At 29.0% G+C, this 12,934-nt stretch overlaps 1 protein-coding gene across 2 annotated transcripts in view; it reads left to right on the top strand.

Annotated features, from left to right (window-relative positions):
* LOC110036417 (DNA replication complex GINS protein SLD5) overlaps positions 1 to 8,423 on the top strand; it is a 39,102-nt gene extending 30,679 nt beyond the window's left edge. The window contains exons 5-6 of one of the 2 annotated variants that reach the window (XM_020740854.1): positions 8,031 to 8,106; positions 8,174 to 8,423. In XM_020740854.1, coding sequence (XP_020596513.1) covers positions 8,031 to 8,106; positions 8,174 to 8,318 — 221 coding nt within the window. In that variant the 3' untranslated portion in view covers positions 8,319 to 8,423. The remainder of the gene's footprint in view (positions 1 to 8,030; positions 8,107 to 8,173) is intronic. The other variant, XM_020740855.1, reaches the window with a different exon arrangement.
* Positions 8,424 to 12,934: the final 4,511 nt, after the last annotated feature.

Below are 12,934 nucleotides of genomic sequence, written 5' to 3'. Positions count from 1 at the left end.
TGTCACTAGAGCTATTACTACTAAAATTACATTCCATGTATTCAGTTTTAGTTCTACTTAAACGAAGGCCTTTAGACTCCAATGTAGACCTCCATAATTCAAGGTTTTCCTGGGCTTTTTCTCTCGTTTTATCTACGAGAAGGATATCATCAGCAAAAAACATACACCAAGGTACATCCTCCTGTAGATGTCCAGTAAGACCATCCATAACTAAAGTAAAAAGATATGGGCTTAAAGCCGATCCCTGATGTAATCCAACAGAAATAGGAAAATATTTAGTCAATCCTCCTTTAGTTTGAACACAAGTAACAACTCTAGTATACATATCTTTAATGAATTGAATATAAGTCAAATCAACACCTTTCTTCTCGAGAACTCTCCAAAGGATATCTCTTGGAACCTTATCGTAAGCTTTTTCTTAATCAATAAAAATCAAATGTAGATTCTCCTTATTATCTCTGAATTTCTCCATCAAACCTCTCAATAAATGTATAGCTTCCATAGTAGACCTGCCCGACATAAATTCAAATTGATTATGAGAAATCTTTGTGATGCGTCTTAACCCATGTTCAATTACTCTCTCCCATAACTTTAAAGTATGACGCATCAACTTAATTCCTCTATAATTTGCACACTCTTCTGCATCCCTTTTATTCTTAAAAATGGGTACTAAAATACTCTTCCTTCGCTCCTCAGGCATCTTTTTAGTTTTTAAAATAATATTGAAGAGTTTAGTAAGTCAAGAAACTCCCAAATCTCCCAAATATTTCCACACTTCAGTCAGGATATTATCAGGTCCTACAGACTTTCCACCCTTGATTTTCTTTAAAGCCTCCTCAACTTCTTTTTTACTAATGCGACGGTAAAAATGAAACGTTTTATCATTATTCACGATATTAAGATCACAAAGTTGGATTGTATTTTTAGAAAATTCATTAAAAAATTTATCAAAGTAACTCACCCACCTATGTTGAATATCTTTTTCTAAGAAAAGTACTTTTTGATTTTCATCTTTAATACACTTTACTTGAGTTAAATTTTTATTTTTCTTTTCTTTGTTTGGCTAGTTTATACATATATTTTTCACCCTCCTTAGTATCTAATATATTATAAAGATCATTAAAAACAAAATTTTTAGCGTCACAGATTGCTCTTTTAAACTCCCTGCAGGCCATTTGATATTTTTCCCAGTTCTCTAAGCTTTTACATTTAAACCAATTTTTATAACATAATTTCTTATATTTTATCTTTTCTTGCACATTATTATTCCACCATCAACTATTTTTATTTATAAAAACTTTTTCTTATGATTCTCCAATAACATCTTTTGCTATTTGTTTAATATTGTTTGTTACTTTATCCCACATAACATTTGCTTCTTCATGAATATCCCAAATTTTGAAATCTTAAATTTTACTCATAAAAATAGTTTTATTTGTCTTTTTAAGTTTTTCCATCTAATTCTACGATGATGAGTCATAGTATTTGTTTATTTTATAACACTTAATCTTAAAATATAAAACTAATAAACGATGTTGGGTACTTAAATTCTCACTTGGAATGACCTTACAATCTTTACAATCACGACGATCTCTTCTTCTCATAAGAAAATATTCAATTTGTGTTTATTACATCCACTCTTATAAGTAATAAGATGCTCATATTTTTTTTTGAATAAAGTATTAGTAATAACAAAATCATACGCTAAAACAAAATCTAAAATAGCCTACCTTCTTTATTAGTTACTCCAAAACCGTAGCCATCATAATTTTAAGTTTTTCCATCTAATTCTACGATGATGAGTCATAGTATTTGTTTATTTTATAACACTTAATCTTAAAATATAAAACTAATAAACGATGTTGGGTACTTAAATTCTCACTTGGAATGACCTTACAATCTTTACCAATCAAATCTTTACAATCACGACGATCTCTTCTTCTCATAAGAAAATATTCAATTTGTGTTTATTACATCCACTCTTATAAGTAATAAGATGCTCATATTTTTTTTTGAATAAAGTATTAGTAATAACAAAATCATACGCTAAAACAAAATCTAAAATAGCCTACCTTCTTTATTAGTTACTCCAAAACCGTAGCCATCATAATTATTTTTTAAGTTTTCTACCACTCTACCGACATGTCCATTTAAATTTCCTCCAATAAAAATTTATTCTTCAAGAGGTATCATTTGTATTAAGTTTTCTAAGTCATTCCAAATTTTATTATTAAACCCTGTATCTAAACCTACTTGAGGAGCACAAACACTTATAATATTAAAAATCTTAGTATCAATGATAATCTTAAGGGCTATAATTCTATCTCTAACTTTATTAATTTTTACAATATTATCTTTCAAACTCTTATCTATAATTACCCCTACACCATTTCTAGTACGACTCTTACCAGAATACCAAAGTTTAAAACCTAAATTATCAATCTCCTTAGTCTTTTCTCCAACCAACTTAGTTTCTTGAATGCATAAGATATTAATTTTTCTATGAATCATAATATCAACTAATTCCATTAATTTACCATTGAGAATACCTATATTCCATGATTCTATCATAATATTAGATTCATTAGTTTCATGGACTAACTTTTTTACCCGCATTCGCCCGTAATGTGGGAACTCTTGCTTATTTAACACTACACCCGGGCGCCGGTGTAGCGGCCCTTGCACACTTTTCACTTTATTCAGGCTATACAGCGTGTCGCTTCCAGGGGACACCCTAACACTTACACAATGATCAAAAGGATTCATGTCATGATTTTTTTTTCGACAATTTTTACGCTGGTTGTCGACTACCTAACGCAACCCTCCACTTTTCGCATCCGGGCTTGGGACCGGCAACGACAGTGTTAATACAGTGAAAAATATGGCATATCAACTACCTATGCTCAATTACCCTCTCCTATAATTTTAAAGTATGGCATATCAACTTAATTTCTCTATAACTTGCATAATCTTGTGCATCTCCTTTATTCTTAAAAGTGGAGAATAAAATAATATTCCTTCACTCCTCAGGCATTTTTTAATTTTTAAAATAATATTAAAGAGTTTAATAAATCAAGAAACTCTCAAATCTTCTAAATATTTCCACACTTCAATTGGGAAATCATCAGGTCCTAATGGTTTTTCACCAGTGATTTTCCTTAAAGCTTACTCAACTTCTTCTTACTGATGCAAAAGTAAAATAAAACATTTTATTATTATTAATTATATTAAGATCACTAAATTTGATTTTATTTTTCAGAAACTTTTTGGAAAGTTTATTAAAATAACTCACCATCTATGTTGAATATCTTCATCTACTAAAAAACACTTTGTGAGTTTCTTCTTTAAGACACTTGAATTAAATTTTTACTTTTCTTTTATCTTTGTTTGATTTGTCTATAAATATATTTTTCATTCTCTTTAGTATCTAATCTATTATAAAAATCACTAAAAATAGAATTTTTAGCGTCACAAATTATTCTTTTAGATTCCCTATGGGTCACTTTATATTTTTCCTAGTTTTTTAAACTTTTATATTTAAACCAATTATTATAACACAATTTCTTATATTTTATATTTTTTTGCACATTATTATTCAAACGTCAACTATTGTTATTTATGATTTTTTTTATTCTCTAGTTATATCTTTTGTCACTTGTTTAATAGTGTTTGTTAGTTTATTCCACATAGAATTTGCTTCTTCATAACATCTCAAATCTTAAAGTCTAGATGATTACTCATAAAGATATTTTTATTTGATTTTTAGATGCCCCCATCTAATTCTATGATAAATTTTCTTTGTATTCATTTATTTACAAATCTTTGTTTTAAAATCTAGAACTAATAATCGATTTTGAGTACTTAAATTTTTACTTGAAATGACTGTACAATCTTTACAATCACTACAATCTTTTTTTTCTCATAAGAAAATAATCAATTTGATTTTTATTAGATCCATTCTTATAGGTAATAATATGCGCATCTTTTTTCTTAAATAAAATATTCGCAATAACAAAATCCTGCGCTAAAATAAAATCTAATATGACTCTACATTCTTCATTAATCACTCCAAAACTATAGCTACCATGAATATTTATAAAATCTTCCAATACTCTACATTTTGTCAATTTAAATCTCCTCCAATAAAATTTTTTTCTTAAAAAGGTATCATTGGTGTTAATTCTTCTAGGTCATTCCAAAATTTTTCTTTTGAATCTATATCTAAACTTACTTAAGGAGTGTAAGCACTTGTAAGGCTAAAAATTTTAGTATCAAGAACAATCTTTAGTGCTTTCTATCTTCAGTTCTATTAACTTTACAACATTATCTTTCAAACTCTTTTATATAATTACTCTTATACCATTTCTAGTGTGACTCCTACCTTACTACCTATGTTTAAAACCTAAGCCATCATTCTCCTTACTTTGTTCTCCAACTCTTTTGGGTTCTTGAATACATAAGATATCTATCTTCCTGTGAACCATCATATCAACTTATTCCATTAATTTACTCGTGAGACTACCTAATCTCAACTTTGCAAAACTGATCTAAAATGTTTCTCTTGGGACTAAATTGAGATCAATTTTATATGCTTGAGGGACTAAATTAAGATCAAATTTGTATCATAATTTCTTCATGTTGGATCATTTTGAATCATTTTTGTAAATTCAATGGACTAAATTAGAGAAAAGTGCTATTCTATAGAACTACATTGATCATATGCAAATATATTTTTTTTTCAAGTATCAGCAAATGCACCTGGAAGAGCTTTGCTTTGCCTAAAATTATCACAGCTGCTCTAAATACAAATTTACTTTATTTTTTGTTTTGGCATGATAGCGCAACAATAACTAAAACTGATTAAAAATTTGCTTAATTGGCAAGAGTTTGTCGATTTGAAAACCAGTAATCAATCTAATTCTAAAATTAGTGGTTTTGTTGATGTTTATGTAGCACCTTCTAAAATATGTCGTACCTGTGTACAACACGTATTGGACATCGACACTTTTCGAAAACACCTCAACACTTGTTCGACTCGACAGTGCAGAATATGTAACTGTTTTTTTTTTTGGACTGACACTCACGCCCCAACATCACATCAGACATGAACTCAACACGATTTGGGAAAAATGAGACGTTTGATGTAGAAAATCATAAATACACGTATAACACTAGTTATACCTTGTAGTTGAAGCTGTCTCTAATTTTGTAATGTTAAAGCTTTCTCTAATATTTGCCAAGCACTAGTTCCCTCTTTATTTTTCGAAGCTGAGCATCAAATGTCCATATTACACTCGTCGAGTGTTTTAGTTCTCTTTTGTTCATTGAAGTCGAACCTACACCTGCCAAAATGAAATCTGTAAGCTCCTTTATCACAACTCGAGCATGAGTCAAACATGTCCGTAGAAGCCAATCCAAATTGTTCGCAAACTTTGTGACGCTTGCACTTAAGCTTCTATTCATTGAAGCTAAGTGGAGTTAAAGCAGCCCTAGTTTGTAATTGATAATTTATATTTTTGTTAATCTTTAATGAGTTAATAGTTATAAATCTGTACTTATTCTAATCCTAAAAGTTAATTTTAACTTAATTAATTAAACAATGTATAATTGTAGGATATTTTAAATTTTAATAGATAAGTTAGGGAAATTGTTTTGAAACATATTATTTGTCAAATTTTGAAAATTAAATTTTATAAACATGAGGTTTCATAATACAAGTTAAATTTATAAAGGTAAATTTTATTCTTGCATATTTTATTTTGTGATGTCTTTAATAAAGAATAATGAAAAAAATATCGTTTAAATTAATAATTAATTAAATTATAAAACGTGTCCATGATGTTGTGTATCCTATTTTCTTCAATTATATCGTATTACTGTATCGTGTCATGTTGGTGTCCCTGTGTCCGTGTTCGAGCTTTATAGATTGATGTAGTATATATGTTAGAAACACGTTTTAGTTCAAATTCTGCTACTTATAAGCTGTCATTATCCGATCATTATATTTTCATTGCATCGTTCTAACTACCGTTCAAAAATACATCACATGTTTTATACATTCAATTGATGGTTAGTGTGTTGAATTCTCGATTTTTCTTTTTCCTTTTGAACACCTTTCTGATCATGACACTAGCAGTGAGGATAGCATCCTGAAATGCTGCCCACCTTCTGATCAGCTGCTCTTGTTAATGCGTTTCTTGGTTTCGTACATGCTCCGACAATGTTATGGATTCAACATGATAGATTATTTTTCTATGACCCTTTGTTGCTATCGATCTTGGCTACTCCCACTTATGCTCTCCTCTGTTAGTGATTTGTGGGTACAACAACGACAACAACAACAATAACAAAACTATTATCCCACCAAGTGGGGTCAGCTACATGAATCATTTTTCTCTTTTTGCATCCTATTTTGTGTCATATTTTCATTTAATTCTAATAAATTAAGTTCATTTTTTATACAATATGGTCAAGTCTTCCTAGGTCTACCTCTGTCATTCTTAACTTAAGTCGAATCTAAAACATCCACTCTTCTAATCGGATCATTAGATGGTCGACGTTTATTGTGACCAAACCATCTAAGATGACTCTCTCTAATTTTGTTCGTTACTGGAGCTACACCAACCCTATCACAAATATATTCATTTCGCATTTTGTCTCTAATTGTAAAGCCACTCATCAACCTAATCATTCTCATCTCGACAAAACTTAACTTAGTTTTATGTTCTCTTTTAAAAGACAACATTCAACACCATAGAGCATTGCAAGTCTCACCACCATCTTATCCATCTTATAAAATTATTATAAAATTATCCTTTCAGTCTAAGCGGTGCTTTTCTATCACACAATAGGCCCGAAGCATTCCTTCACTTCAACCAACCAACTTGAATTCTAATAATTAACATCCCCATCAATATCACCATCACTTTGAACAAGAGACCCGAGTTATCTAAAGCGTTCACACATTTTAATAATTAGATCACCCATAGTTACATTTCTGTCACTAAAGCTACTACTACTAAAATTACATTCCATATATTCAGATATAGTTTTACTCAAACGAAAGCCTTTAGACTCCAAGGTAGACTTCCATCATTCAAGTTTTTCGTGAGCTTTTTCTCTCGTCTTATTCACGAGAAGGATATCATCAGCAAAAAGCATGCAAAATATCATCAGCAAAAAGCATACACCATGGTACATCCTCCTGTAAGTGTCCAGTAAGACCATCCGTTACTAAAGCAAAAAGATATGGGCTTAAAGCTGATTCCTGATGTAAACCAACAAAAATAGGAATATATTTGGTCAATCCTCTTCAAAGACAGGTAACAGCTCTTGTATACATTTTTTTACAAACTTGAATATAAGTCATATCAATGCCTTTTTTTCTCAAGCACTCTCCAAAGGATATCTCTTGGTTTGTGGGTTATATATATATATATATATATATATATATATATTGACAATTACATACACAACACTCAAAACATTGCTATTTACAAAACTAGCATCTTGTTAAAAACATAAGAATTGTGCCATATGTATGAGAATCTATAAGTTGGAATTTTATTATTATTTAGGTGAAGATTGAATCCAAAATCTTGGCAATAACTTCCCAAGGAACTTACCAAACAGATTAGTTGGTACCACAATTACATTATAAAATATTAATACTGAAGGTTTGGTTATTTTATTTCGGAATTGGGAAAGGGGGATTTACATACATACATCACAATTCTTATGCATTTACATATTTAACATTTAAACTTTAATATTTACTTGCATAACATTCCAGTGTCTCAGTTATATCAAGACATTTACATGAATTGATATATTTTACTTTAGAAAAGTTAAGATTAGAGATATTTTTTATGTGACTTAGATATTTGGGTATTATACAAGTAAATAGAAAATTGTGGTAACTGGTATGAATGCAAAATCCCCCCTTTATTAAATACAAAACACAAACATTCCTGCCCTTTAGAATACAATTTTTTTTTTAACAAGTTCTGACAAAAAAAGGTAATTTCCAGTTCCAGAGCCCCAGCTGGATACCTTTGTGTTTTGCAAGGCAAAGAACAATGTGGGAGCTTTCCAGTTGGATGACATGTAAGTATATTTTATCTTATGCCCCTCCCCCCAGAATTTCTCACCACCTTCTACCAATCCACTGCAGTATTATTGATAAAAACATGATTTTTCTCGTCCCGAAGGGGAGAAGAGATCATCGACTTGGTCGCCGGCGATTTATATGTTTTAAGATACAAGTCTATGAAGGGTCTGGTCGATGGCGGCCGCATCGATCTTGTTTGACAAAGTAAGTTTTACTTAGTGCTTTTGCTTCTTTTGATTGTTCTTATAAATGTATGTTTGATATATTTCGAATACTCTTTTGGGCTATTTATTTTATTTTATTTTTTGGTGATTTAGATGGATATTGTAATAATTTCATATCTTTTTTTTTTAAAATAAATGCTTTAGTTTTTCTATTTAATTGTAGTGAAATTTACACAAATGTCACATAATTCTTATATATTTACATATTCAATATCTAAATTTTGATATTTACATTTGTAAGAGCTTCGTGTCATAAATCTATGTATGAAAGGGTGTTTTCCCTTTTAAAAAGCTAGAAGTGATATTTTTGATGTAATATCAAATATTTAAGTGTTATTCATGCAAATATGAAAGTTTAAAGTGTTTGGAATGTGCATATAAAAAGATTGTGGTATGTAAATATGTAATGTAACATCTAAATCATTCCAAAAACACTACTAATGTTATCTGAAGTAAATGTACCGTTTGATGTATATAATTGATGTGCTTTGGATCAAGATGTTGTATAGATAAATATAAAAATTCATGTTTTGCATGTATAAATACAAAAAGATTTGTGATATATAAATCTTTCATAGGCGCACATGGGCAATGGTATGTGCTATGTTTCTTTTTTTTTTTTTTTATCAAAGGTAAATAATAGTCCATTTTGGATAGTTATTAATTAAAAGTAGGACAAAAGATTAGTCCTAAATACACAAAACATTATATTAATTATAGATATTGGAGGAATTATTTCTTATATAGTCAATTGTCGAGGACAAAAAGTCTCACATTGGCTAGGTGTAGGGCAGAAAAACAGTATTTAAATTCTGGGTTGCTCACTACCTCTAAGAACTCTTTGGGAGGTGACAAATGGTAACAGAGTGATTACTGTCTGCCAAGTGTGGACTCTTTATGGTTCAGTGGGACCTTCGGTGGAGTCGATCCGTGAGGAGAATGTCACAGACAAAAAGTCCCACATCGGCTAGGTGTAGGGCTGAAAAGTAGTATTTAAGTCTCGGGTTGTCCACCACCCTTAAATAGCTCTTTTGGGAGGTGACATAATGTTGACTAATTTGGATGATATTGGAGGAATTATTTATTTCAATGCTAGAGCCTATAAGACTTGAGCTGGAATCTGTGGATTATGATGATTGTGTTTCCTGTTCTCATGGGTCAAGAACAGTCTAAAAAAAGTAGAGTGTTTGGTTTTTAAGATAGAAAATTGACTGTATTATTTTATTAACTGAGAATAGGATATAATATTAGTGAGACCAATTATTGGTAAATATAATATAATATCACTTATAAATTAAAACTTACGTAGGATGTTACTTTGTAATTTATCAAATTAGGGTGATATTTATAAAATTAGGTAACGTATTCTTTAAGCAGCAGATCTTGAGGAACTGCTGAGTGAGGAACTGCTGAGTGAATTTTGTTTTTTTTTTTTTTTTAATAAGAAAGTGGAGAAGCATGAATTCTATAAGGGGTGGTGGCTACATGATAGGACTTTGAAACAATGTTATTTATAAATATAGTGCATTCTTTTATTTATTTTTCAAATTATGTATTTATAAATCTAGCGCCTTCTTTCTTCTAATTTCAAATTCTCACTCGAATATCAAAACCAAACTGATATTTTTTTTTATTTTTATTAAATTCGCAAATAATTGATCAAATTTTGTTCATCAAAGATCACTCTTTTGCATATTATATTCGAAAGTATTTCGCCTATTTGTCTCCTATTATTAGTTTTGTTTGTTATTGAATTATAAGAAAATTAAAAGACTTCATTAATATGATGCATTTAATATTAAAATTAAAATGTCTTTTTTAAAAATTTAAGAGAAACAAGATAGTATTATTTTGTATATTTTGAGAAATTATTTAGTGAAAAAAGATATGCATTATATATTGAATATTTCTTATGCTAGAAATCAACATCTTGTAAGAAAAATACAATATCATTATAAAATTGATTATATCATTTCATAATCATTTTAGATACACAAATATAAAGCATAAATAAAAGGTTTCAAGAGCACATTATAAAATTATTAATTATTAATTCAATATTAAATATTTGAGATGGATATTAATCAATCAAAATTAATGATGTTTCTTAACTTATAAATAACTTTTTTTTGAAGATTTCATTGATACAAGAATAATATATTTAAAATTTTCATTATAGTATCTTTAAATTGAAGCGCTTCAGAATACAAATTTTAAGAATTTCTCGATATTTTTTTAATTATGTCAAATATTAACTAAAATAAGATATCAGTCATATATCATCTTATTATTTATTTGATTAAATTGATATTGACACAGTTAATTTTAATAACAACAATTGAATATAATTTTCCTAGTTATCAAAATTATTAAGAAAATTATAAAATAAAATAAAAGATAACTTTCTTGTCATTTTGCTGATTACATTTATTGAAAATAATTTTACATTATTTATATTTTCAATGTAATGAAAAAAATTAATATTATATATTTTTATTTTATTTATTTAGTAAATTTTAACATACACAAACACACTTTTAAAATGATAAGTCTAATTTAGCTACTGTCCTTGACATTCTTATGCATCAGTCAATAGTTCTGACTTAAGTCAATTGATTTTATTTTCATAACATTATCTAATTAATATTTGTGAGCCATGAGAAACTACTGGCTTCATTATAGATGGGACCAATTTTAAATCAGGAGTCAAACTCAAGTATCCATAATGTGTGACACTCATGTGATATATCCAAATTAACTTTAAATCCATGAATATTAAGATAATTATGTAGCCTTATATAATAGGTCAAACTCTTTATGGAGTTGGGGTAAGAAAACTTGAAGTTTTTGGTGCTCACAACACATAATAAATCATGTATTAGGTATGATTTTTAGGATTCCATCCTTAGGAATTATGTCAATAAATTTTAAGTTAAAACCAACAAAATTAAAAATTTCTTCATCTTGCAAATTTTGATAGAAGAAAATAAATTGATCAATCTATTAACAAAGTGTAGATATGACAATCCTTTTGTCACCTCTACTTGAAAACTATATAAGTTACCCATTAAATAGAGAATAAGTCAATTTTTAATGAATTCGATAGATTATTAGTTCACTCTAACCTCAAATTTTCTCTCAAAAGACATACTAGGAGATAAAAATGAAATGATATGCTTAAGATATAAATTAATATGTTCAGTCATTTTAATAGGACAATTTTTTTTTCCATCTTGTGGAATTAACTTAAGATGTCTTTGAACTCAAGAAATTAACGAAGATTAACAGAAATATTTAATTGAGTGTGGAAATCACTCTATAATAAAAATCTTGCAAGATCCCTAAATAAGTATATGATTGGTTTACTTTCATAATCAATACACCATGAAGAATAAGAAAAATCAATTATGATAACACAATTTATCAATTAAGGCAACCACTTCAACCAATTATATCTAACTAGTTATTTGTCATGTGGAAAGACATTTTATCAATTATTTTTCCATGTCATCATTACAACAATGATTGATGCTCACATAGTGAATTAATTCACTAAAAGGGTAGAAGAAACATTGTCTACTTAACTAATGATAGAGGAAAGAATAAGCTTCCCATCTCTATGATATTCACAAGAACCAATCTTCTACTCATGATTATTATCAAAAATAGCTCTAAATTCTCTAGAAAGAGGCTAGCAAACCCTATGTGAATAATGGAGTAAGCCAAAAAAATTTCTTTATACATCACTCTTAGACCAATGAGTAGGTTGAAACCACAAATAAAATTATAATCAATTTGTTAAAAAAAAAAGGGGGGGGGGTTTCCAATGATCTGAAAAGTTGGTCATGAGTAGAAGGTTGAGACCACATTTCAACCATCAAATCAATCTCTATTAATCATCCAAAGTGCATAAAAATTAATAAGCAAAAGAAAAATTTATCATGATTATCAAAATAAATGTTGGAGAGAGAGAGAGAGAGAGTACGAGGAATGTTTATGACAAGAGATCTGAGAGGGGTAAGAAAGATAACCTATTGACATAATACTTCCTTCTTAAGCTTACTTTCTATTATCATAACATGATGATAGACGATTTAAACATACCATCATTATATCAAGTTCATAAATGTGCATGATACGATATTTAAAAGAGAGATAAAGGGGAATGATGGGAATATTAAGAGATGGGTTTTTGAGAGGGAGAGATAAAAGATAAATTGAAAGGAAAAAAAATAGAAGAAAAATTGATAAACAATATTGGCCCCTTATATTTATCCCTTCTACTTGCTCTCTCACCATCTGCTCTCTCTCTCTCTCTCTCTCTCTAACTCTCTTCCCATACCACTCACTCTTGCCTTTATGTTTCTATTAGTCTCTTTTACCTCTCATTTTCTCCTATTTCTTATGTTGAGGCTTTGTACATTTCTCTCCATCCCTCAATCAACCACTTTCCTTCTCATCCAATTGTTTTCAATTATTTTCTTATTATTTCTTATTGTATAGATGAAAAAAAAAAGCAATAACAAGCATTAATAATTCGAATGAAAAGCCTATGTTTAATTTAAGCGTAAAAATTTGATCTAAAAAATCATTAAAGGAG

This window comes from Phalaenopsis equestris, unplaced genomic scaffold (assembly GCF_001263595.1).
Source record: "Phalaenopsis equestris unplaced genomic scaffold, ASM126359v1 Scaffold206200, whole genome shotgun sequence".
NCBI classification, from domain to species: domain Eukaryota; kingdom Viridiplantae; phylum Streptophyta; class Magnoliopsida; order Asparagales; family Orchidaceae; genus Phalaenopsis; species Phalaenopsis equestris.
Note: the sequence above shows the minus strand (reverse complement) of the source record. Positions and strands in the feature narration are given on the sequence as shown.